We start from the raw sequence: 26,442 nt of genomic DNA, 5'->3' as shown, positions 1-26,442 counted from the left end.
TTCTTCTTTGCCTATTCTAATACTTCAATTTCTTTTTCTTCTCTTATTGCTAAAGCTAATGTTTCCAGTACAATATTGAATAACAGTGGTGATAATGGACATCCTTGTTTCACCCCCGATCTTATTGGAAATGCTTCTAGCTGTCCCCATTACATATTGCTTGCTGAAGGTTTTAGATAGATGCTATTTATTATTTTAAGGAAGACTCCATTTATACCTATGCTTTCTAGTGTTTTTAATAGGAATGGGTGTTGTATTTTGTCAAAAGCTTTTTCTGCATCTATTGAGATGATCATGTGGTTTCTGTTGGTTTTGTTGTTGATATGCTCAATGATGCTGATAGTTTTCCTAATATTGAACCAACCCTGCATTCCTGGTATAAATCCTACCTGGTCATAGTGTATTATTCTTGTGATAAGTTGCTCTAATCTATTTGCTAGTATTTTGTTTAAAATTTTTGCATCTATATTCATTAGAGAAATTGGTCTATAATTTTCTTTCTCTATTTTGACTCTTCCTGGTTTAGGTATCAACACCATATTTGTATCATAAAAAGAATTTGGTAAGACTCCTTCTTCACCTATTTTCCCAAATAGTCTATATATATTGGAATTAATTGTTCTTTAAATGTTTGATAGAATTCGCATGTAAATCCATCTGGCCCTGGAGATTTTTTCCTAGGGAGTTCATCAATGGCTTGTTCAATTTCTTTTTCTGAGATGGGGTTATTTAAGTATTTTACTTCCTCTTTGTTAATCTGGGCAATTTATATTTTTGTAAATATGTATCCATTTCACTAAGATTGTCAAATTTGTTGGCATATAGCTGGGCAAAATAATTCCTAATTATTGTTTTAATTTCCTCTTCCTTGGTGGTAGCTTCACCCTTTTCATTCTTGATACTAGTAATTTGGTTTTTCTTTCTTTTTTTAATTAAATTAACCAAAGGTTTATCTATTTTATTGGTTTTTTCATAAAACCAGCTCTTAGTTTTATTTATTAGTTCAATAGTTTTCTTAATTTCAATTTTATTAATTTTTCCTTTGGTTTTCAATATTTCTAATTTGGTGTTTAGTTGAGGATTTTTAATTTGTTCTTTTTCTAGTTTTTTTAGTTGTATGCCCAATTCATTAATCTCCTCTTTTTCTATTTTATTTATGTAAGCATTTAGAGATATAAAACTTCCCCTAAGAACTGCTTTCCTGCATCCCATAAGTTTTGGAATGCTGTCTCATTATTGTCATTCTCTTGAATGAAATTATTGATTGTTTCTATGATTTGTTGTTTGACCCAATCATTTTTTAGGATTAGATTATTTAGTTTCCAATTATTTTTTAGTCTATCTTTCCATGGCCCTTTATTACATATAATTTTTATTGCATCATGATCTGAAAAGGATGCATTTAATATTTCTGCCTTTCTGCATTGGATTGTGAGGTTTTTATGCCCTAGTACATGGTCAATTTTTGTGTATGTGCCATGTACTGCTGAGAAAAAAGTATATTCCTTTCTATCCCCATTCAGTTTTCTCCAGAGGTCTATCATACCTAACTTTTCTAATGTTCTATTCACCTCCTTAACTTCTTTCTTGTTTATTTTGTGGTTAGATTTCTAGTGCAGAGAGGGGAGGTTCAGGTCCCCCAGTATAGTTTTGCTGTCTATTTCTTCCTGTAACTCCCTGAACTTCTCCTCTAAGAATTTGGATGCTATACCATTTGGTGCATATATGTTTAGTAATGATATTACTTCATTGTCTATGGTGCCTTTTAGCAGGATGTAGTTTCCTTCCTTATCTCTTTTGATTAGATCTATTTTTGCTTTTGCTTTGTCTGAGATCAGGATTGCTACCCTGCTTTTTTTACTTCAGCTGAAGCATAATATATTCTGCTCCAGCCTTTTACCTTTACCCTGTATGTGTCACTCTTTTTCAAATGTGTTTCCTGTAAACAACATATTGTAGGATTATGGTTTTTAATCCATTCTGCAATCCGTTTCCATTTTATGGGAGAGTTCATCCCATTCACATTCACAGTTATGATTACTATCTGTGTCTTTTTCTCCATCCTTTCCCTTTTGCTTTTCTTTCTCCTTTTCCTTTCCCCCTTCACTAGTGTTTTGCTTTTGACCACTGCCTCCTTCAGTCCCTCCCCTTTATTATCCCTTTCCCTTTCTTCCCTTTACCTTACTGCTTCTTCCCTCTCTTCCCCCCTCCTTTTCTTTCCCCTTTTCCCTCCTACTGCCTATAGGGCAAGTTAGATTTCTATACCTAACTGATTATGTTATTCCCTTCTTGAGCCAAATCTGATGAGAGTAAGGTTCAAACAATGCTCACCCTCCCTTCTTTCCCTCTGCTGTAATAGGATTTTGTGTCTTTTCCTGTAATGTAATTTACCCTTGTCTGCCTCCTCCTTTCTCAGTACATTTTCTAAGATCAGATTATCCACTTATTTGGATCCATTTAACCCACTTGATTAGATTTTTTTTTCATTACATCAAAGTCAACTAATATCCACCCCTTTATGTATACTCCTTTAACATGGTGTAATAACAATACAGTTCTCAAGAGTTGCAAGTGTCATATTCCCTTGTAGGGATGTAAACAGCCCCCCTTATTAACAACATATTGTATCTTTCTGTCCCATTTACCTTTTTATGTCTTCTTGAGTCTGTACTTGAAGATCAAATTTTTTGTTGAGCTCTGGTCTTTTTATCAGGAAAGTTTGGAAGTCTCCTATTTTGTTGAATATCCATCTCCTCCCTTGAAAAATGATGCTCATTTTTGCTGGGTAGTTGATCCTTGGCTGCATTCCAAGCTCCTTTGCCTTATGGAATATCATGTTCCACCCTGTGGTCTTTTAATGTAGAAGCTGCAAGGTCCTGTGTAATCCTGACTGTGGTTCCATGATATTTAAATTGTTTCTTTCTGGCTGCTTGCAGCACCTTCTCTTTCATCTGGTAATTTTGGAATTTTGGTATTATATTCCTTGGTGTTGTCAATTTGGGATCTCTTTCAGGTGGTGAGCGTGGATTCTTTCTATGGTTATTTTCCCTTCTGGTTCTAGGACTTCAGGGCAGTTTTCCTTTATGATTTCCTGAAAGATACTGTCCAGGCTCTTTTTTTCATCATGATTTTCAGGTAGTCCAATAATTTTTAAATTGTCTCTCCTGATCATTTTCCAGGTCGTTGTTTTACTGATGAGGTATTTTATTTTCATCTATTTTTTCCTTTTTTTGTTTCTGTTTGACTGATTCTTGCTCTCTCATAGAGACATTAGTTTCCATTTGTCCAATTCTAGTTTTTAACAGATTGTTTTCTTCTGTTAGTTTTTGTACTTCCTTCTTCAATTGACCAGTTGTGTTTTTTAGGGACTTGTTTTTTCAGTGTATTTTTTTTCCAATTGGCCAATTGTATTTTTAAGGACTCTTCTACCTCTCTCATTTGACTTTAAAATCCTTCTTGAGCTCTTCTAAGAAGGCTTTTTGGGCTTCAGACCAGTTCATATTCCCTTTTGTTGCAGATGTGGGTTTGTTGACAATGTTGTCCTCTTCAGAATTTCTGTCTTGATCTTCACTCTTCTCATAATATGAATCTATGGTACGTTTCTTTTTACTCATGGTGTTTCTTTATTCCCCCTTTAAAGAGATTGAGCTCTCCTGCTGGGGAAGAGGGCACTGACCCAAGCTTCTTGTGTTGGGAGCCTAGGTCTTGGTCACTGGCTTTGTGTGCTGGGGCCTCTTATGTTGGCAATTGGAGGCTGTAGGTTTCTGGCAGCTTACCTGTGTGTTGGGCTGGAATCAGCAAGGCTGGAACTTTCAGGCAATTCTAGGTTGCCTGCTTTTCCTTTCCTTTAGCTTTCTTCAGCTCTTTTAGATGGATGTGCAGGGTGTTTATCTGCCTGGGGCCCTTGCAGTGCTCCTTCTGTTGTTTTGCACTGGGAGATTCCTTTGCTGCAGAATGCTGGGCACCTGGTGGTTTTCTGAGCTGGTTTCCACCGGTTCCCACCCTCACTGAGGCACTCAGGGGTCCCAGGTGTTGATGTTTGCCTGTTCCACCACCTGGGCTTCAGGATCTCCTCCTGGTTGGCAATTGGAGGCTGTGGGGTTCTGGCAGCTTACATAGTGTTGGGCTGAAATCAGCAAGGCTGGAACTTTAGGGCAACTCTAGGTTGCTTTCTTCAGCTCCTTTCAGATGAATGCTGCAGGGTGTTTATCCTCCTGGGGCCCTTTGTAGTTCTGCTTCCCTTATTTTTGCTGAGGCACTGGGAGACCTGGAATGCTGAGCACCAGGATCTCCTCCTGGTGTGCTAAAGTGTGGCTTTCTGCCAGCTGGCCGGGTTGCACCCCATTCCGTAGTGCTCCCCTTCCTCCAGGGTAACAGGGGCCTTTCCTGTTAATCCCTCAAGCTACCTCGGCTATTGTACTGCTGCTCTCCATTTTTCTTCTGGTTAGCTGTTGCAGGGTTTTTTTTTCCTGGGGTGGTAGTTTCTGGGCTTTCAGAGATTGATAGGGGAGAGTGAGAGTGACCTTTTTACTCCACCATCTTTGAGGTGTCCTTGTTATTGTAGCCTGTATCCAAGGGGACCTGTCCCGAGGGGACATAGTGCCCCTTTCCCCTTACGAGCTCTTCTCTGTTTCTGCACACAGAGAGTTCCTTTGGAACTTGTCATTGCCCTGAGATATCACTCAGGGCTAAGTCAGCCCCAGTGTGGTTTGGGACTTTGTCCTGGTAATGCTGACAGTGGGTTGTCTGGGCTTTGGTTGAGTAGAAGGTCATGGAGGCTGCTCAGAGGCTGGGCACGCAGAGACTGCCTGCAAGGGGCAGCTCTCTAGGAGCGCTCCCATGTGCCATGACTGTTGTGGTGTGAGTCAGGCCCTGCGGCATGGCCACTCTTGCATGAGGGCCTGTGTGTGCTGGCTCTGAGCCAGGAGGAGTAAGGAGGCATCCAAGGGAAGAGAATGCTTTCTGGCTGTGCTCATCACCCCAGTTAGCTGGTGCAGTGGTTGCACTCACACTGAGCTCCAGAGGAGAGGCTGGGTCAGAGGGTATTGGGAGTCATGCCCTGAACTAGACACAGTGCGGTCAGATTTGTGCAGCAGGGGAGAAGATCTAAGGCAAGAGAATAGTGCCGAGGGGTGAGGCTGATGGATGTGAACATTGCACAGTGTGGGATGGGGAGGGATGGGTCAGGGCATGGCAGGTCATGACCGTGCTGATGTGTGTGCATGGTGTGGTGGTCAGTCAATCGCTATTTTGTGGAACCTTCTAGCCTCCCCAGGAAGTCTTGTGTGGTATTTGTGCCTCCTCCCCTTACTCTGTATTGTGGGCCCAGGATAAGGATGAGGACAAGGTAGGCCTGGCAGGTGAGGTGATGCAGTTTATTACAAGGTGGATCCCTGCACGGAGTTATACCCTGCACATTTTGAGCCTAGAGAGGCCCTGGGAGCTTCAGGCAGTCCTGGGTTGTTGCATGCTGAGCTAGGTGCATGTGGAAGCAGAAGCCATGGTGGGGGTCACCATAGGAGGAGATGCATGGGAGACCCTGGCTGCACCTGGGGTGGGTGAAGTGCTCAGGAGTAGCTTGGTAACCTGAATGCCTCTGGAGATGTTGCTGCCCAGGTGTTCAGGCTGATGTTTGAGGCTGGAGCCAGGAGGCTGACAGAAGTTGGGGAGGGGGTGAGAGCAATAAGTGCCCTGTGGTCAGCAGCAGGATTTTTGGCCACAGGTGGCAGTGCAGCAGGCGGCCTTGCAGCAGGTGGGCCGGCAGATGAGGGAGACAGAGGAGGCAGGGCGGCAGCTGGTGGAGGTTGGACAGCAGGAGGGGGCGCAGCAGCAAGAGTAGGAGGATGTAGTGGTGCAGCAGGAGGGCCTGCAGGAGAGAGGCACACAGCAGGCAGCTGGGCTGCACACGGGCCTGCAGATGAGGGACACAGAGGAGGCAGGGTGGCAGCAGCTAGGCTGGCAGCAGGAGGAGGCTGGACAACAGGCTGTGGTCACACAGCATCTGGGCTTGCAGCACACAGGCAGGGCGATGCAGCAGCTGGGCTTGCAGCACAGAGGGACACAGTAGCAGGACTGCACTGAGCAGGGGGAGGCAGAGCAGCTAGGGTCTTGGCAGCAGGACTGCTGGCAACCTGATGGTGAGCAGGAGGAGGTGCAGACAGACTGGCAGGGGCTGGGTTCACAGGCTGTCTGGCAGGTGGCGGGCACACAGCAGACTGGGCGGCACAGCAGGGTCAGGCAGGAGGTTGGCGTGCAGCAGGGGTTTGGGCAGCAGGAGGGGCCACAGCAGCTGGGTTCACAACAGCTCTCGGGGCAGTCGTCCAGCTGCCAGGAGGAGCCTGTGCACGAACCGGGCAGGCAGACGTTGCTGTCACAGCTCACGTCACTGGAGCAGACGGAGACAGCTGAGGACATGGGACCACAGGGCCCAGAAAAGCAGGTTTCTGCCATGGTGGAGCAGCTGTGTTGGGTGCCTGGGGCAGCAAAGAGTGTGAGAGGGGTGTCAGTGAGGGGCTGAGTGCCTGGTGCAGGGAGTACTTGAGCCTCACTGGGATTGTGCTTGTGGGTGTGGGTCTGTGTGAGTGTGTGTGTGTGTGTGTGTGAGTGTAGCTGTGGGGCTGTGTGTGAAGGTGGTGTATCCTGGTGGGCTTTTATATCCCTGCTTCAGGAGGATGTCCCAAGGGGAGATTGAGCCTTCTTCCTTGTTGTTGTTTATGGCTGGCTGCTTCCCTCAGAGCCCATCATTAAGTGATGGTGATATTGTCCAGGGGATGGCCAGCAACCCATAAACATCCTCAATTTGCTTTCCATTTGCACCCTTTAGGAAACATCTATGAAGCCCCTTCTGTTGGCCTGACACAGGGCTAAGTCCTGAGCATCCAGTGACAGAAGGGAAAGCTGGTGGGCTCAGGGTCCCTTGAGCAGAGACAAGCTCCTGGGGGGCTAAGTTCGGATGGGAACGCATTGATAGGCATGATCAGGCAGGCTTCTTGTACAGGGTCCAAGCTGGGAATGTCTGGAGGTGGATGGGAAGATGGGGGAGGGGCATTCTGAGCCTTCCCAGCAGCTTGGGTAGACAGGGAGTTTTGTGTTGGGAGACCAGCAGGCCCGTCTGGCCCAATGTAATATTGACACAAAGGAGTGTTGTCCAAGACATCAGGAGAGCAAGTGGAGAGCTTGGGCAGGGCTGTGAATGGCCAACGGCATAATCATTTGTATTCTGTTTGATGGCAGATACTTGGGCATAAAGTGACCTGATCAGACCTGGGTATTCAGCTCTTCCCTGGGGCAGCGTCCAGAGTGGAGGCGCCAAACACATGGCTCCCAACGGCATCAAGGGTGGCAGAACCAGATTAAAATATATTGGGAAATACCTAACAATGTGAATAAAAATATGGCTAGGCAGTGACCAAGTCTAGTATGGTTGTAGAGAGGTAAACTGGAAAGAATGTGTGCACGTGTGAGACAGAGACAGAGGAAGAGGCAGAGAAAGAGAAATGGAGAGACTGAGACACAGAGAAATACAAATATACACATAGAGACAGAGAAAGGCAGAGACAAAGACAAAAACAGAGACAGAGAAATATCAAAATAGAGGAGACACAGTGCTTTACACAGGGAGAAACAGGAGAAGAGAGAGACAGAGACACATTGACAGATAATGAAGATGGGAGGGGGAAATGGAGAGAGATGGGGAGGGAGAAAAGAGAGAGACAGAGACAGAGAGACAAAGAACTCGAATTAACAGCGAACCACCTAGAAGAGGCAGGAGCTGGGGTCACAGCCAGAGGTAGAACAATTGTCCCAGGAAAGCAGAGCTTCCTATTCTCGGTCTCCCCAGGCCCAGGGACTAGAGAGTGGATGCTGTAGTGGATGTCTGGGGGTAGCAGAGGAGGGAAAGAGAGAGCCCAAGGCACAGCCTCTGTTTTCTGTGTCAAAGAGGAGGCAAGGTCTTCTCCTCAGAGGGAGGAGCTGGGGCTGCTGGAGGATGCTTGGCTAGAGGAGAAGGTTTGGAGCAGCCGTGGTTGGGAGAAGGGGTGGTGACCAGAGATCAGCCAGGACATTGCCTCCCATCAAGGGGCTCCCAGCTGAGATCAGAGAAGACAAGTTGTTTATCCTGGCCAGGTGACTGTCTCCAGGGTCCTTCTGAAGCACAGCATGGGAGCAGGGAATGCTGATGGTTTGGGATTCTGCTGCTGGTCTGCAGTTTGCTTCAGGCTCTGAAGCCAGAGTTGATTTTGGAGGGGGGTGGTTGGGGCTTTGCTTGGAGGGCTGTGGGGCATTTGGGAAGAATGGGCAGTGGAGGTGGGGAGCCTGCCCTAGAGAAGTAGAGGTCTAGATCCAGCCACCAGGTGCTCGTGTGTGGTTTCATCTGGCCATGTTGTTCAAATGCAAAATGTTTGAGTGCCAAAACGACTATTTTATGGAGAACTCACACAAGGCAGGCACTCACATGGCGGTGAGAAGAAACAGTATGAGGACACCCCCAAGGTGTCTCTGAAGAACTTTAGAACTGATTGTGTGACGTGGGAGACACTGGCACAGGACTGGCCAACATGGCATGTCCTCATCAAAGGTGCTGTGCTCTGAGAAAGCAGAATTGAAGTAACTCAAAGGAAATGCAAGGTGTGCAAATTTAGAGAATCCTCCCCAATGTTCACATGGACTACTTGTGCCCAACCTCTTCTAGAGCCTTCCAAAATTGTTTGGTCTGATCAGCCACATTCGGACACACTATAATTGACCCTAACAGAGTGATGGCATTCTGGTCCTTCTTGAGAAGGAAGGAACAACAACCAGTGGGAATCTCCTGGCAGCTGGCGTCCCCTGGAGCAACAGCCCCCACTCTCCACAAACACACACATCCATGCATGCACACACACACACACACACACACACACACACACACACACACTCTGAAATATACACACAAACACAGAGACACAGAAGCACACACACACACACACACGTGCATGCGCACGCACACACACACACACACACACACACACACACACACACACACAGGGACAGGCTCTCAGATGCCCAGGGCCCTCTCTGCTCTCCTGATTGTGATCTTCAGGACTCTCTTACACTTCTCTTCTCTCTGGCTCTGAATGCATCAATGTATTACTCTAAGAACCCCCCTGAGAAATGACCTGGATTCTCTCCCACAAACCACAGGAGGGCTGTAAACTTGCCCCCTGTAAAAGCTGGTTGTCCTTTCTAATTATCTGGCACACAAGGCAGTGTCCACTCAGGGAAACGTCCTGCCCATCCAGTCCACATTTATTAAGCATTTACTGTGTGCCAAGCACTGGGGAAATAACTAATGAATAAAAGACAGTCCCTGTCCTTAAGAAGCTTGCAATCTAATTGGAGGAGAATAAAAATGGGGCGGGAGGAGTGAAAAGTGGGGGCCGTTGGTGTGGTGGGGTCTTGTTCTGTGGGAGTGAAGCTTGTCAGAGCAGCAGGTTGAAGGCTGGGGGAGCTGAGAGCCCAGTGTCTGCCCTCTCCAAAGGCAGGCTCTGGCAGGAGTCTGACTCTGCCTCCTGCCCTCCAAACAGGGGGCTCCAAAGCTCAAGAAATCCTTAAGTGTCCATTAGCCAAATCCCTTACAGGCCTCTCTTGGGCTATGACATCTCCCACAGAAAGTGGTGGCAAACTCCTTCCTTGCCCTCTATGAACCCACCCCCCTCTGCACCATTCAGAGAACAGAGGCACTCAGTGATTTTTAGGCATGTCTCCTTTTAAATTTATTACATGCTTGTTTTTTGTGGTTTCACTGGGGCAGGTGAAGCTGGAGTCACCATGAGGCAGGAGGGAGGTTGTGGAAAGCCAGACCCTGGTGTCCCGGGACCTCCCCTTGAGGGAGCTCTGGAAGGGTCCCTGTGGGAATGGTGGCTCTGTGCCACAATGGAGTCCATGGGGCATGATGAGGTCCAGCTGGTTTCTGACATCAGTGACCTAGCCTGGGTGTCATGGGTTGTGAGTCACAGCAGAACCATAGCTTCTCACCAGCCTGTGGGGTGTGAGTGAGGGCCCTGACCTCGGTGATCTGAGAAGTGGATGCTCCAGGCTCCTCTCAACTGAACTGGGACAGTGCATGCTCAGCAGCAGGAGGGGATGCAGGAGGGTCCACATAGCAGGGAGGTGCAGGAGGCTGGCTGGCAGCAGGAGGGGATAGCATAGGTCACAGTCTTGTAGCATATGGGTACACAGATAGCAGGTTTGTAGCAGACTGGTGTGCAGCAGGTGGACAGGCAAGGGCTATCCTGGGAGCAGGTGGTCTGACAGGGACCAGCCTGGCAGCAGGTGGACTGGCAGGGGCTGGACACACAGCATGAGGGGGAGCCGCTGCCAGCTCCACAGAGTGCCTGGCAGCCGGTCACCACGGTGCCCGCTGGGCGGCAGAGCAGGGCCACACAGGAGGCTGGGCGGCAGCAGGGACGCACACAGCAGATGGGCTTGCAGCAGACAGGCACGGAGCAGGCTGGCTGGCAGCCAGTGGAACAGCTGGTGTGACACATGGTGTCTGGGTTGAAAGGGATCTTGGGAGAGGAGCAGAGGAGAAGGGATGGCTTTGGACAGCTCCTTCCCCCTGACCAAGGCTTTTATACCCCTCTGCAGTGTGTGTGTGTGTGTGTGTGTGTGTGTGTGTGTGTGCTGTGTATTTGTGTGTGTGTTTCTGTATATATTTGTGTGTATGTTTGTGAGTGTGTGTTTGTTTTTGTGGGTTTGTGTGTCTTTGTGGGTTTGCGCATGTTTGTGTTTGTGTGTGTGTGCGCATGCCACAGCAACAGAGTAGCTGTTTCCTTTCTCTCTTGTTTTTCCCACCCTTCCCATTCCCAAACAACTCATGAAGCTTCTGTACAGGTCCTTGCCCAGTGTTTCTTTGACACCCAGAAGTTTTCCTTGGGGGTTTGAGCATAACGTGGGTCTTCTTAGAGGCCACCGTCCCCCTTCTTTAATTATGTCAGCCTACTGACTGAATCCTCTTCCTTCCTTCAAAGCCAGAGCCAAGCCTTTGGGAGAGTCCTTAAAGCAGGAAGCCCTCACCTTCCTGGGCTCATGGGGATTCTTGGTCTCTGCAAGACCATCCAGACCCAAATATTTCCTAACCCTTTATTCAGTAACAAGGGAAGTGGAGTGTGAACTTCCAGGCTAAGGGGTTTGGACCTGGTCCTAATGAGTCACAGGGAGGTTTCAGAACTGCTGAGGAGTGGACTGACCCATGATCCCTGGGCCTGTGTGTCCTGTGGGCTAAGAGAATATAGTGGTCACTTGTTTGCTCCTGGTACAAACACCGCATTCCTTCAGGAGGGAGAGCTGGCACCAGGGGCATGATTGTCTCCTCCCCGGCCCTAAATTAAAAAGTCCAACTTCTAGGCTTGGAGAGCCCAAGGCAAAGAGAGTCCAGGACCCAGCACTGGCCCCTGTGCTCATGAGGTGTCGGGGCCTCTGGAAGAAGATGCATTGCCATCTCCCACCACAGTGCCTTTTCCCAGACTGGACCCCAGGTCCGGAAGACTCTCCCTCCACCACCCTCTGCCTCCCAGTGCCCCCAGCTTCCTGTGAGGTTGAGCTCCTGTGTCACCTCCCACATGGAGCCTCTCCTGATCCCTGCAGATTCCAGTACCCCCTGTCCCTCTGAAATGACCTGCTATTTGCTTGTCCATCTTCATCCTGTGTCCTCTGGTAGGACACAGGCTCCCTGAAGACAGTCACTGTGTCACCTTTGTCCATAGCTCTTCCACCCCGGCAGAATCCCAGGCAGACCGTAGGGTTTCCTGCATGCTTGTGGGGGGCCACCTCTCCAAGTGCTCTTGGGCTCCATGGGCTCTGGACTTCCCAGATGTCCCTCAGGGCTTCTGGGGCTGCAGTGATTCCTGCATCCCAATGGAGTGTGGCCCTGATCCCTTTGCCAGGATTTCCTCACAGAAGCATCAGCATCTCTCCCATTTCTCTGTCTTCCTCCTTGTTCTTCTCTTGCTGAAGAAGGTCAACAAGTCTCATCTTTCTTTTGTCTGTCCCTCCACATCCATGCAGACACTTGTCAAGTCCTCCCTAAGAACTGCGTGGCAAGACCCTCCTCCCAAGGTCCGACTTCCTCCCAGTTTGGGTCTCTTCCCTTCATCTGGGGGACAGAAGCTTGGCAACCTCATTAAACATGTGGCCCTGAACAAAGACACCCAGTGCCCCCTCCCTGGGCTAGGTGACAGGAGCACTGTCCATGCCATTGTTAAGGACACTGTGTCTTTCTGAAGAAAGAGTCCTCCTCCCTGGCAGGAAAAGTGGAAGTCACCATGAAGAGAGGGGCAGGGGCCAAGTCTGTGTGTGAAGGTACACGTGTGTTCACGTGAAGGTGTCCTTGTTCTTTTTGTGTGTGTGTGTGTGTGTGTGTGTGTGTGTGTGTGTTTTTCCCTCCTACTGCCCATAGGGCAAGTTAGATTTCTATACCTAACTGATTTTGTTATTCCCTTCTTGAGCCAAATCTGATGAGAGTAGGGTTCAGACAATGCTCATTCCCCTTCCTTCTTTCCATCTGTTGTAATAGGTTTTTGTCTTTTCCTGTAATGCAATTTACCCTTGTATTCCTCCTCCTTTCTTAGTACAGTTTGTTAGATCAGACTAGTCCACTTACTCGGGTCCATTTAACTCACTTGATTAGATGTATTTTTTTTATCATTACATCAAAGTCAACTTATATCCACCCCTTTACGTATATTCCTTTTTTAAAAATTCTTTTTTAAATTAATTTATTTTGATTTATCAATTATCATTTCCATATGCTTTTGAGTTCAAAATTTTACTCCCCCTTCCTCCCCACCACCCTCCCCAAGATGGTGCACAATCTGATATAGGCTATACATTTACATTCCTATTAAACATATTTTCACATTAGTGATGTTGTAGATAAGAATTAGAACCAATTAGAGGAACCATCAAAAAGAGGAAACAAAACTTAACAGAAGAGCAAAAAAATAGCAATTCAACTTCAATAGTTCTTTCTTTGGTTGTGGATAGCATTTTCCATCATGACACCTCTGAAGATTTCTTAGATCCTTGTATTGCTGGGAAGGGTTAAGTTTATCAATATTAGTCATTGCACAATGTGGCTGTTATTGTGTAAAATGTTCTCTTGGTTCTGCTCACTTCACTCAGCATCAGACCATGCAAGTCTTTCCAGGTTTTTCTGAAGTTAGCCTGTTCATCATTTCTTATAGCACAATAGTATTGTTTACATTCATATACCATAACTTGCTCAGCCATTCCCCAATGGATGGGCATGCTCTCAATTTCCAATTCTTTGCCATCACAAAAGGAGCTGCTATGAATATTTTTGTACATGTGGGTCCTTTTCCCATTTGTATGATCTCTTTCGGATATAGCCCTAGAAGTGCTATTGCTGGGTCAAATGGTATGCCCATTTTTATAGCTCTTTGGGGCATAGTTCCAAATTGCTCTCCAAAATGGTTGGATCATTTCACAACTCCACCAACAATGCATTAGTGTTCCAATTTTCCCACATCTTCTCCAACATTTATCATTTGCCTGTTTTGTAATGTTGGCCAATCTGATAGGTGTGATGTGGTACCTCAGAGTTGTTTAGATTTGTATTTCTTTAATCAATAGTGATTTAGAGCATTTTCTTCATATGATTGTAGGTGGCTTTAATTTCTTCATCTGAGAACTGTCTGTTCATATCCTTTGACCATTTATCAATTGGGGAATGGCTTGTATTCTTACAAATTTGACTTAATTCTCTCTATATTTTAGGAATGAGGCCCTTATCAGAGAGACTGGTTGTAAAAATTCTTTCCCCAATTTTCTACCTTCCTTCTAATCTTAGTTGCATTGGCTTTGTTTGTGCAAATCTTTTCAATTTATTGTAATGAAAATTGTCTGTTTTGCTTTTTGTAATGTTTTCTATATCCTGTTTGGTAATGAATTCTTCTGTTCTCCATAGATCCAACAGGTAAACTATTCCTTGCTCTCCCAGTTTGCTTATAGTATCAGCCTTTATGTCTAAATCATAAAGTCATTTTGACTTTATTTTGGTATATGGCATGAGATTTTGATATATTCCTAGTTTCTGCCATACTCTTTTCCAGTTTTCCCAGCAGTTTTTTTCAAAGAGTGGGTTCTTATCCCAGAAGCTGGGGTCTTTGGGTTTATCAAATAATAGATTACTATATTTATTGACTATTGTGTCTTGCATATTTAACCTATTACACTGATCCACCACTCTGTTTCTTAGCCAGTACCAAGCATTTTTGATGATGGCTGATTTATGATACAATTTAAGATCTAAAATAGCTAGGCCACCTTCCCCTGCATTTCTTTTCATTAGTTCCCTTGATATTCTGGACCTTTTGTTTTTCCAAATGAATCTTGCTGTTATTTTTTCTAACTCTATAAAATAATTTTTTGGTATTTTGATTGGTATGGCACTGAATAAGTAAATTAGCTTAGGTAGAATTGTCATTTTTATTATATTAGGTGGGCCTACCCATGAGCAACTGATGTTTTCCCAATTATTTAGATCTGACTTTATTCGTGTGAAAAGTGTTTTGTAATTGTGTTCATAGAGTTCCTGGGTTTGTTTTGGGATGTAGACTCCCAAATATTTTATAATGTCTACAGTAACTTTAAATGGGATTTCTCTTTCTGTCTGTCTCTTGCTGTTGGGCTTTGTTGGTAATATATAGAAATGCTGATGATTTATGTGGATTTATTTTATAGCCTGCAACTTTGCTAAAGTAGTTTTTTTTATTTCAAGTAGTTTTTTTGCTTGATTCTCTAGGATTCTCTAAGTATATCATCATGTTATCTGCAGAGTGATAGCTTTGTTTCTTCTTTGCCTGTTCTAATACCTTCAATTTCTTTTTCTTCTCTCATTGCTAAAGCTAATGTTTCCAGTACAATATTGAATAACAGTGGTGATAATGGACATCTTTGTTTCAACCTGATCTTATTGGAAAGTCTTCTAACTTGTCTGTATTACATATTATGCTTGCTGAAGGTTTTAGATAGATGCTATTTATTATTTTGAGGAAGACTCCATTTATACCTATGCTTTCTAGTGTTTTTAATAGGAATGGGTGTTGTATTTTGTCAAAAGCTTTTCTATGTCTATTGAAATGATCATGTGGTTTCTGTTGGTTTTGTTGTTGATATGCTCAATGATGCTGATAGTTTTCCTAATATTGAACCAGCCCAGCATTCTTGGTATAAATCCTACCTGGTCATAGTGTATTATTTTTGTGATAAGTTGCTACAATCTATTTGCTAATATTTTGTTTAAACTTTTTGCATCTGTATTCATTAGAGAAATTGGTCTATAATTTTCTTTTTTCTGTTTTGACTCTTCCTGTTTTAGGTATCAGCATCATATTTGTATCATAAAAAGAATTTGGTAAGACTCCTTCTTCACCTATTTTCCCAAGTAGTCTGTATCCATATTGGAATTAATTGTTCTTTAAATGTTTGATAGAATTCGCACGTAAATCCATCTGGCCCTGGAGATTTTTTCCTAGGGAGTTCATCAATGGCTTGTTCAATTTCTTTTTCTGAGATGGGGTTATTTAAGTATTTTACTTCCTCTTTGGTTAATCTGGGCAATTTATATTTTTGTAAATATGTATCCATTTCACTAAGATTGTCAAATTTGTTGGCATATAGTTGGGCAAAATAATTCCTAATTATTGTTTTAATTTCCTCTTCCTTGGTGGTAGCTTCACCCTTTTCATTCTTGATACTGGTAATTTGTTTTTCTACTTTTTTTAAATTAAATTAACCAAAGGTTTATCTATTTTATTGGGTTTTTTTCCCATAAAACCAGCCTTTAGTTTTATTTATTAGTTCAATAGTTTTCTTAATTTGAATTTTATTAATATTCCTTTGGATTTCAATATTTCTAATTTGGTGTTTAGTTGAGGATTTTTAATTTGTTCTTTTTCCAGTTTTTTTAGTTGTGTGCCCAATTCATTAATCTCCTGTTTTTCTATTTATTTATGTAGGCATTTAGAGATATAAAACTTCCCCTAAGAACTGCTTTCACTGCATCCCATAAGTTTTGGTATGTTGTCTCATTATTGTCATTCTCTTGAATGAAATTATTGATTGTTTCTATGATTTGTTGTTTGACCCAATCATTTTTTAGGATTAGATTATTTAGTTTCCAATTATTTTTTAGTCTATCTTTCCTTGGCCCTTTATTACATATGATTTTTATTGCATCATGATCTGAAAAGGATGCATTTAATATTTCTGCCTCTCTGCATTGGATTGTGAGGTTTTTATGTCCTAGTACATGGTCAATTTTTTGTGTATGTGCCATGTACTGATGAGAAAAAAGTATATTCCTTTCTCTCCCCATTCAGTTTTCTCCAGAGGTCTATCATACCTAACTTTTCTAATGTTCTATTCACCTCCTTAACTTCTTTCTTGTTTATTTTGTGGTTAGATTTATCTAGTTCAGAGAGGGGGAGGTTGAGGTCCCCCCCCAGTATAGTTTTGCTGTCCATTTATTCCTGTAACTCCCTCAACTTCTCCTCTAAGAATTTGGATGCTATACCATTTGGTGCATATATGTTTAGTAATGTTATTACTTCATTGTCTATGGTGCCTTTTAGCATGATGTAGTTTCCTTCCTTATCTCTTTTGATAAGATCTATTTTTGCTTTTGCTTTGTCTGAGATCAGGATTGCTACTCCTGTTTTTTTTTTTTAATTTCAGCTGAAGCTTAATATATTCTGCTCCAGCCTTTTACCTTTACCCTGTATGTGTCACTATTTTTCAAATGTGTTTCCTGTAAAGAACATATTGTAGGATTATGTTTTTAATCCATTCTGCTATCCGCTTCCATTTTATGGGAGAGTTCATCCCATTTACATTCACAGTTATGATTACTATCTATGTCTTTTTCTCCATCCTTCTGCCGCCTCTTTCTGCTTTACTTTCTCCTTTCTCCTTTCCCCCACTCACTAGTGTTTTGCTTTTGACTACTGCCTCCTTCAGTCCCTCCTCCCTTCTATTAGCCCTTTCTCTTTCCTTCCCTTTTACCCTTACTGCTTCTTCCCTCCCTTCTATCTCCCCTCCATTTTCTTTTCCCTTTTCCCTCCTACTGCTTATATGGTAAGTTAGATTTCTATACCTAACTGATTATGTTATTCCCTTCTCAGCCAAATCTGATGAGAGTAAGGTTGAAACAATGCTCATCCCCCTCCCTTCTTTCCCTCTGCTGTAATAGGTTTTTGTATCTTTTCCTGTAATGTAATTTACCCTTGTCTGCCTCCTCCTTTCTCAGTACATTTTCTTAGATCAGACTAATCCACTTACTTGGATCCATTTAACCCACTTGATTAGATTTTTTTTGTCATTACATCAAAGTCAACTTATATCCACCCCCTTATGTATACTCCTTTAACATGGTGTAATAACAATACAGTTCTCAAGAGTTGCAAGTGTCATCTTCCCTTGTAGGGATGTAAACAGCCCACCCTTATTAACAACATTTTGTATCTTTCTGTCCCATTTACCCTTTTTATGTCTCTCTTGGATCTTGGACTTGAAGATCAAATTTTTGTTGAGCTGTGGTCTTTTTATCAGGAAGGTTTGGAAGTCCCCTATTTTGTTGAATATCCATCTTCTTCCTTGAAAAATCATGCTCATTTTCACTGGGTAGTTGATTCTTAGCTGCAATCCAAGTTACTTTGCCTTATGGAATATCATGTTCCACACCCTGTGGTCTTTTAATGTAGAAACTGCAAGGTCCTATGTAATACTGACTGTGGTTCCATGATATTTAAATTGTTTCTTTTTGGCTGCTTGCAGCATCTTCTTTTTCATCTGGTAATTTTGGAATTTTGCTATTATATTCTTTGGTGTTGTCAATTTGGGATCTCTTTCAGGTGGTGAGCGGTGTATTCTTTCTATGGTTATTTTCCCTTCTGGTTCTAGGACTTCTGGGAAGTTTTCCTTTATGATTTCCTGAAAGATACTGTCCAGGCTCTTTTTTTCATCATGATTTTCAGGTAGTCCAATGATTTTTAAATTGTCTTTCCTGGATCAATTTTCCAGGTCAGCTGTTTTACTCATGAGGTATTTTATGTTTTCATCCATTTTTTCATTTTTTTGTTTCTGTTTGACTGAGTCTTGCTCTCTCATAGAGACATTAGTTTCCATTTGTCCAATTCTAGCTTTTAACAGATTGTTTTCTTCTGTCAGTTTTTGTACTTTCTTCTCCAGTTGGCCAGTTGTATTTTTCAGGGACTTGTTTTTTTCAGTGTACTTTTCCCCCAGTTGGCCTACTGTGTTTTTAAGGACTCTTTCACCTCTCTCATTTGACTTTTAAAATCCTTCTTGTGCTCTTCTAAGAAGGCTTTTTGGGCTTCAGACCAGTTCATATTCCCTTTTGTTGGTATAGATGTGGGTTTGTTGACAATGTTGTCCTCTTCAGAATTTCTGTCTTGATCTTCACTCTTCACATAATATGAATCTATGGTACGTTTCTTTTTATTCATGGTGTTTCTTTATTACCCCGTAAACAGACTGAGCTCTCCTGCTCGGGAGAAGAGGGCACTGACCCAAGCTTCTTGTGTTGGGAGCCTAGGTCTTGGTCACTGGCTTTGTGTGCTGGGGCCTCCGATGTTGGCAATTGGAGGCTGTAGGGTTCTGGCAGCTTATGTGGTGTTGGGCTAGAATCAGCAAGGCTGGAACTTTTGGGTAATTCTAGGTTGCCTGCTTTTCCTTTCCTTTAGCTTTGTTCAGCTGCTTTTAGATGGATGTTGCAGGGTGTTTGTCTGCCTGGGGCCCTTTGTAGTGCTGCTTCTGTTAGTTTTGCACTGGGAGATCCATTTGCTGCAGAATGCTGGGGCAACCTGGTGGTTTTCTGAGCTGGTTTCCACCGGTTCCCACACCCTCACTGAGGCACTCAGGGGTCCCAGGTGTTGATGTTTGCCTGTTCCACCACCTGGGCTTCAGGATCTCCTCCTGGTTGGCAATTGGAGGCTGTGGGGTTCTGGCAGCTTACATAGTGTTGGGCTGAAATCAGCAAGGCTGGAACTTTAGGGCAACTCTAGGTTGCTTTCTTCAGCTCCTTTCAGATGAATGCTGCAGGGTGTTTATCCTCCTGGGGCCCTTTGTAGTTCTGCTTCCCTTATTTTTGCTGAGGCACTGGGAGACCTGGAATGCTGAGCACCAGGATCTCCTCCTGGTGTGCTAAAGTGTGGCTTTCTGCCAGCTGGCCGGGTTGCACCCCATTCCGTAGTGCTCCCCTTCCTCCAGGGTAACAGGGGCCTTTCCTGTTAATCCCTCAAGCTACCTCGGCTATTGTACTGCTGCTCTCCATTTTTCTTCTGGTTAGCTGTTGCAGGGTTTTTTTTTCCTGGGGTGGTAGTTTCTGGGCTTTCAGAGATTGATAGGGGAGAGTGAGAGTGACCTTTTTACTCCACCATCTTTGAGGTGTCCTTGTTATTGTAGCCTGTATCCAAGGGGACCTGTCCCGAGGGGACATAGTGCCCCTTTCCCCTTACGAGCTCTTCTCTGTTTCTGCACACAGAGAGTTCCTTTGGAACTTGTCATTGCCCTGAGATATCACTCAGGGCTAAGTCAGCCCCAGTGTGGTTTGGGACTTTGTCCTGGTAATGCTGACAGTGGGTTGTCTGGGCTTTGGTTGAGTAGAAGGTCATGGAGGCTGCTCAGAGGCTGGGCACGCAGAGACTGCCTGCAAGGGGCAGCTCTCTAGGAGCGCTCCCATGTGCCATGACTGTTGTGGTGTGAGTCAGGCCCTGCGGCATGGCCACTCTTGCATGAGGGCCTGTGTGTGCTGGCTCTGAGCCAGGAGGAGTAAGGAGGCATCCAAGGGAAGAGAATGCTTTCTGGCTGTGCTCATCACCCCAGTTAGCTGGTGCAGTGGTTGCACTCACACTGAGCTCCAGAGGAGAGGCTGGGTCAGAGGGTATTGGGAGTCATGCCCTGAACTAGACACAGTGCGGTCAGATTTGTGCAGCAGGGAGAAGATCTAAGGCAAGAGAATAGTGCCGAGGGGTGAGGCTGATGGATGTGAACATTGCACAGTGTGGGATGGGGAGGGATGGGTCAGGGGCAGGTCATGACCGTGCTGATGTGTGTGCATGGTGTGGTGGTCAGTCAATCGCTATTTTGTGGAACCTTCTAGCCTCCCCAGGAAGTCTTGTGTGGTATTTGTGCCTCCTCCCTTACTCTGTATTGTGGGCCCAGGATAAGGATGAGGACAAGGTAGGCCTGGCAGGTGAGGTGATGCAGTTTATTACAAGGTGGATCCCTGCACGGAGTTATACCCTGCACATTTTGAGCCTAGAGAGGCCCTGGGAGCTTCAGGCAGTCCTGGGTTGTTGCATGCTGAGCTAGGTGCATGTGGAAGCAGAAGCCATGGTGGGGGTCACCATAGGAGGAGATGCATGGGAGACCCTGGCTGCACCTGGGGTGGGTGAAGTGCTCAGGAGTAGCTTGGTAACCTGAATGCCTCTGGAGATGTTGCTGCCCAGGTGTTCAGGCTGATGTTTGAGGCTGGAGCCAGGAGGCTGACAGAAGTTGGGGAGGGGTGAGAGCAATAAGTGCCCTGTGGTCAGCAGCAGGATTTTTGGCCACAGGTGGCAGTGCAGCAGGCGGCCTTGCAGCAGGTGGGCCGGCAGATGAGGCAGAGGAGGCAGGGCGGCAGCTGGTGGAGGTTGGACAGCAGGAGGGGGCGCAGCAGCAAGAGTAGGAGGATGTAGTGGTGCAGCAGGGGGCCTGCAGGAGAGAGGCACACAGCAGGCAGCTGGGCTGCACACGGGCCTGCAGATGAGGGACACAGAGGAGCAGGGTGGCAGCAGCTAGGCTGGCAGCAGGAGGAGGCTGGACAACAGGCTGTGGTCACACAGCATCTGGGCTTGCAGCACACAGGCAGGGCGATGCAGCAGCTGGGCTTGCAGCACAGAGGGACACAGTAGCAGGACTGCACTGAGCAGGGGGAGGCAGAGCAGCTAGGGTCTTGGCAGCAGGACTGCTGGCAACCTGATGGTGAGCAGGAGGAGGTGCAGACAGACTGGCAGGGGCTGGGTTCACAGGCTGTCTGGCAGGTGGCGGGCACACAGCAGACTGGGCGGCACAGCAGGGTCAGGCAGGAGGTTGGCGTGCAGCAGGGGTTTGGGCAGCAGGAGGGGCCACAGCAGCTGGGTTCACAACAGCTCTCGGGCAGTCGTCCAGCTGCCAGGAGGAGCCTGTGCACGAACCGGGCAGGCAGACGTTGCTGTCACAGCTCACGTCACTGGAGCAGACGGAGACAGCTGAGGACATGGGACCACAGGGCCCAGAAAAGCAGGTTTCTGCCATGGTGGAGCAGCTGTGTTGGGTGCCTGGGGCAGCAAAGAGTGTGAGAGGGGTGTCAGTGAGGGGCTGAGTGCCTGGTGCAGGGAGTACTTGAGCCTCACTGGGATTGTGCTTGTGGGTGTGGGTCTGTGTGAGTGTGTGTGTGTGTGTGTGTGAGTGTAGCTGTGGGGCTGTGTGTGAAGGTGGTGTATCCTGGTGGGCTTTTATATCCCTGCTTCAGGAGGATGTCCCAAGGGGAGATTGAGCCTTCTTCCTTGTTGTTGTTTATGGCTGGCTGCTTCCCTCAGAGCCCATCATTAAGTGATGGTGATATTGTCCAGGGATGGCCAGCAACCCATAAAATCCTCAATTTGCTTTCCATTTGCACCCTTTAGGAAACATCTATGAAGCCCCTTCTGTTGGCCTGACACGGGGCTAAGTCCTGAGCATCCAGTGACAGAAGGGAAAGCTGGTGGGCTCAGGGTCCCTTGAGCAGAGACAAGCTCCTGGGGGGCTAAGTTCGGATGGGAACGCATTGATAGGCATGATCAGGCAGGCTTCTTGTACAGGGTCCAAGCTGGGAATGTCTGGAGGTGGATGGGAAGATGGGGGAGGGGCATTCTGAGCCTTCCCAGCAGCTTGGGTAGACAGGGAGTTTTGTGTTGGGAGACCAGCAGGCCCGTCTGGCCCAATGTAATATTGACACAAAGGAGTGTTGTCCAAGACATCAGGAGAGCAAGTGGAGAGCTTGGGCAGGGCTGTGAATGGCCAACGGCATAATCATTTGTATTCTGTTTGATGGCAGATACTTGGGCATAAAGTGACCTGATCAGACCTGGGTATTCAGCTCTTCCCTGGGCAGCGTCCAGAGTGGAGGCGCCAAACACATGGCTCCCAACGGCATCAAGGGTGGCAGAACCAGATTAAAATATATTGGGAAATACCTAACAATGTGAATAAAAATATGGCTAGGCAGTGACCAAGTCTAGTATGGTTGTAGAGAGGTAAACTGGAAAGAATGTGTGCACGTGTGAGACAGAGACAGAGGAAGAGGCAGAGAAAGAGAAATGGAGAGACTGAGACACAGAGAAATACAAATATACACATAGAGACAGAGAAAGGCAGAGACAAAGACAAAAACAGAGACAGAGAAATATCAAAATAGAGGAGACACAGTGCTTTACACAGGGAGAAACAGGAGAAGAGAGAGACAGAGACACATTGACAGATAATGAAGATGGGAGGGGGAAATGGAGAGAGATGGGGAGGGAGAAAAGAGAGAGACAGAGACAGAGAGACAAAGAACTCGAATTAACAGCGAACCACCTAGAAGAGGCAGGAGCTGGGGTCACAGCCAGAGGTAGAACAATTGTCCCAGGAAAGCAGAGCTTCCTATTCTCGGTCTCCCCAGGCCCAGGGACTAGAGAGTGGATGCTGTAGTGGATGTCTGGGGGTAGCAGAGGAGGGAAAGAGAGAGCCCCAAGGCACAGCCTCTGTTTTCTGTGTCAAAGAGGAGGCAAGGTCTTCTCCTCAGAGGGAGGAGCTGGGGCTGCTGGAGGATGCTTGGCTAGAGGAGAAGGTTTGGAGCAGCCGTGGTTGGGAGAAGGGGTGGTGACCAGAGATCAGCCAGGACATTGCCTCCCATCAAGGGGCTCCCAGCTGAGATCAGAGAAGACAAGTTGTTTATCCTGGCCAGGTGACTGTCTCCAGGGTCCTTCTGAAGCACAGCATGGGAGCAGGGAATGCTGATGGTTTGGGATTCTGCTGCTGGTCTGCAGTTTGCTTCAGGCTCTGAAGCCAGAGTTGATTTTGGAGGGGGGTGGTTGGGGCTTTGCTTGGAGGGCTGTGGGGCATTTGGGAAGAATGGGCAGTGGAGGTGGGGAGCCTGCCCTAGAGAAGTAGAGGTCTAGATCCAGCCACCAGGTGCTCGTGTGTGGTTTCATCTGGCCATGTTGTTCAAATGCAAAATGTTTGAGTGCCAAAACGACTATTTTATGGAGAACTCACACAAGGCAGGCACTCACATGGCGGTGAGAAGAAACAGTATGAGGACACCCCCAAGGTGTCTCTGAAGAACTTTAGAACTGATTGTGTGACGTGGGAGACACTGGCACAGGACTGGCCAACATGGCATGTCCTCATCAAAGGTGCTGTGCTCTGAGAAAGCAGAATTGAAGTAACTCAAAGGAAATGCAAGGTGTGCAAATTTAGAGAATCCTCCCCAATGTTCACATGGACTACTTGTGCCCAACCTCTTCTAGAGCCTTCCAAAATTGTTTGGTCTGATCAGCCACATTCGGACACACTATAATTGACCCTAACAGAGTGATGGCATTCTGGTCCTTCTTGAGAAGGAAGGACAACAACCAGTGGGAATCTCCTGGCAGCTGGCGTCCCCTGGAGCAACAGCCCCCACTCTCCACAAACACACACATCCATGCATGCACACACACACACACACACACACACACACACACACACACACACTCTGAAATATACACACAAACACAGAGACACAGAAGCACACACACACACACACACACGTGCATGCGCACGCACACACACACACACACACACACACACACACACACACACACACACAGGGACAGGCTCTCAGATGCCCAGGGCCCCTCTCTGCTCTCCTGATTGTGATCTTCAGGACTCTCTTACACTTCTCTTCTCTCTGGCTCTGAATGCATCAATGTATTACTCTAAGAACCCCCCTGAGAAATGACCTGGATTCTCTCCCACAAACCACAGGAGGGCTGTAAACTTGCCCCCTGTAAAAGCTGGTTGTCCTTTCTAATTATCTGGCACACAAGGCAGTGTCCACTCAGGGAAACGTCCTGCCCATCCAGTCCACATTTATTAAGCATTTACTGTGTGCCAAGCACTGGGGAAATAACTAATGAATAAAAGACAGTCCCTGTCCTTAAGAAGCTTGCAATCTAATTGGAGGAGAATAAAAATGGGGCGGGAGGAGTGAAAAGTGGGGCCGTTGGTGTGGTGGGGTCTTGTTCTGTGGGAGTGAAGCTTGTCAGAGCAGCAGGTTGAAGGCTGGGGGAGCTGAGAGCCCAGTGTCTGCCCTCTCCAAAGGCAGGCTCTGGCAGGAGTCTGACTCTGCCTCCTGCCCTCCAAACAGGGGGCTCCAAAGCTCAAGAAATCCTTAAGTGTCCATTAGCCAAATCCCTTACAGGCCTCTCTTGGGCTATGACATCTCCCACAGAAAGTGGTGGCAAACTCCTTCCTTGCCCTCTATGAACCCACCCCCTCTGCACCATTCAGAGAACAGAGGCACTCAGTGATTTTTAGGCATGTCTCCTTTTAAATTTATTACATGCTTGTTTTTTGTGGTTTCACTGGGGCAGGTGAAGCTGGAGTCACCATGAGGCAGGAGGGAGGTTGTGGAAAGCCAGACCCTGGTGTCCCGGGACCTCCCCTTGAGGGAGCTCTGGAAGGGTCCCTGTGGGAATGGTGGCTCTGTGCCACAATGGAGTCCATGGGGCATGATGAGGTCCAGCTGGTTTCTGACATCAGTGACCTAGCCTGGGTGTCATGGGTTGTGAGTCACAGCAGAACCATAGCTTCTCACCAGCCTGTGGGGTGTGAGTGAGGGCCCTGACCTCGGTGATCTGAGAAGTGGATGCTCCAGGCTCCTCTCAACTGAACTGGGACAGTGCATGCTCAGCAGCAGGAGGGGATGCAGGAGGGTCCACATAGCAGGGAGGTGCAGGAGGCTGGCTGGCAGCAGGAGGGGATAGCATAGGTCACAGTCTTGTAGCATATGGGTACACAGATAGCAGGTTTGTAGCAGACTGTGTGCAGCAGGTGGACAGGCAAGGGCTATCCTGGGAGCAGGTGGTCTGACAGGGACCAGCCTGGCAGCAGGTGGACTGGCAGGGGCTGGACACACAGCATGAGGGGGAGCCGCTGCCAGCTCCACAGAGTGCCTGGCAGCCGGTCACCACGGTGCCCGCTGGGCGGCAGAGCAGGGCCACACAGGAGGCTGGGCGGCAGCAGGGACGCACACAGCAGATGGGCTTGCAGCAGACAGGCACGGAGCAGGCTGGCTGGCAGCCAGTGGAACAGCTGGTGTGACACATGGTGTCTGGGTTGAAAGGGATCTTGGGAGAGGAGCAGAGGAGAAGGGATGGCTTTGGACAGCTCCTTCCCCCTGACCAAGGCTTTTATACCCCTCTGCAGTGTGTGTGTGTGTGTGTGTGTGTGTGTGTGCTGTGTATTTGTGTGTGTGTTTCTGTATATATTGTGTGTATGTTTGTGAGTGTGTGTTTGTTTTTGTGGGTTTGTGTGTCTTTGTGGGTTTGCGCATGTTTGTGTTTGTGTGTGTGTGCGCATGCCACAGCAACAGAGTAGCTGTTTCCTTTCTCTCTTGTTTTTCCCACCCTTCCCATTCCCAAACAACTCATGAAGCTTCTGTACAGGTCCTTGCCCAGTGTTTCTTTGACACCCAGAAGTTTTCCTTGGGGGTTTGAGCATAACGTGGGTCTTCTTAGAGGCCACCGTCCCCCTTCTTTAATTATGTCAGCCTACTGACTGAATCCTCTTCCTTCCTTCAAAGCCAGAGCCAAGCCTTTGGGAGAGTCCTTAAAGCAGGAAGCCCTCACCTTCCTGGGCTCATGGGGATTCTTGGTCTCTGCAAGACCATCCAGACCCAAATATTTCCTAACCCTTTATTCAGTAACAAGGGAAGTGGAGTGTGAACTTCCAGGCTAAGGGGTTTGGACCTGGTCCTAATGAGTCACAGGGAGGTTTCAGAACTGCTGAGGAGTGGACTGACCCATGATCCCTGGGCCTGTGTGTCCTGTGGGCTAAGAGAATATAGTGGTCACTTGTTTGCTCCTGGTACAAACACCGCATTCCTTCAGGAGGGAGAGCTGGCACCAGGGGCATGATTGTCTCCTCCCCCGGCCCTAAATTAAAAAGTCCAACTTCTAGGCTTGGAGAGCCCAAGGCAAAGAGAGTCCAGGACCCAGCACTGGCCCCTGTGCTCATGAGGTGTCGGGGCCTCTGGAAGAAGATGCATTGCCATCTCCCACCACAGTGCCTTTTCCCAGACTGGACCCCAGGTCCGGAAGACTCTCCCTCCACCAC

At 46.7% G+C, this 26,442-nt stretch overlaps 1 protein-coding gene and 1 pseudogene across 1 annotated transcript; both read right to left on the bottom strand.

Moving 5' to 3' along the window:
• Window positions 1-5,697: 5,697 nt before the first annotated feature.
• LOC110203507 (uncharacterized) lies at window positions 5,698-6,450 on the bottom strand. The gene has a single exon (XM_020980010.1). It carries the CDS (start codon window positions 6,448-6,450, stop codon window positions 5,698-5,700), a length of 753 nt encoding a protein of 250 aa, XP_020835669.1.
• A 14,158-nt stretch (window positions 6,451-20,608) lies between these two features.
• On the bottom strand, window positions 20,609-21,354 carry LOC110203498 (uncharacterized; annotated as a pseudogene).
• Between the last annotated feature and the right edge of the window lie 5,088 nt (window positions 21,355-26,442).

Source organism: Phascolarctos cinereus, unplaced genomic scaffold (genome assembly GCF_003287225.1).
Source record: "Phascolarctos cinereus isolate Bilbo 61053 unplaced genomic scaffold, phaCin_HiC Scaffold_5;HRSCAF=322, whole genome shotgun sequence".
In the NCBI taxonomy this organism is placed as follows: domain Eukaryota; kingdom Metazoa; phylum Chordata; class Mammalia; order Diprotodontia; family Phascolarctidae; genus Phascolarctos; species Phascolarctos cinereus.
This window is presented reverse-complemented; position numbering and strand designations above follow the sequence as displayed.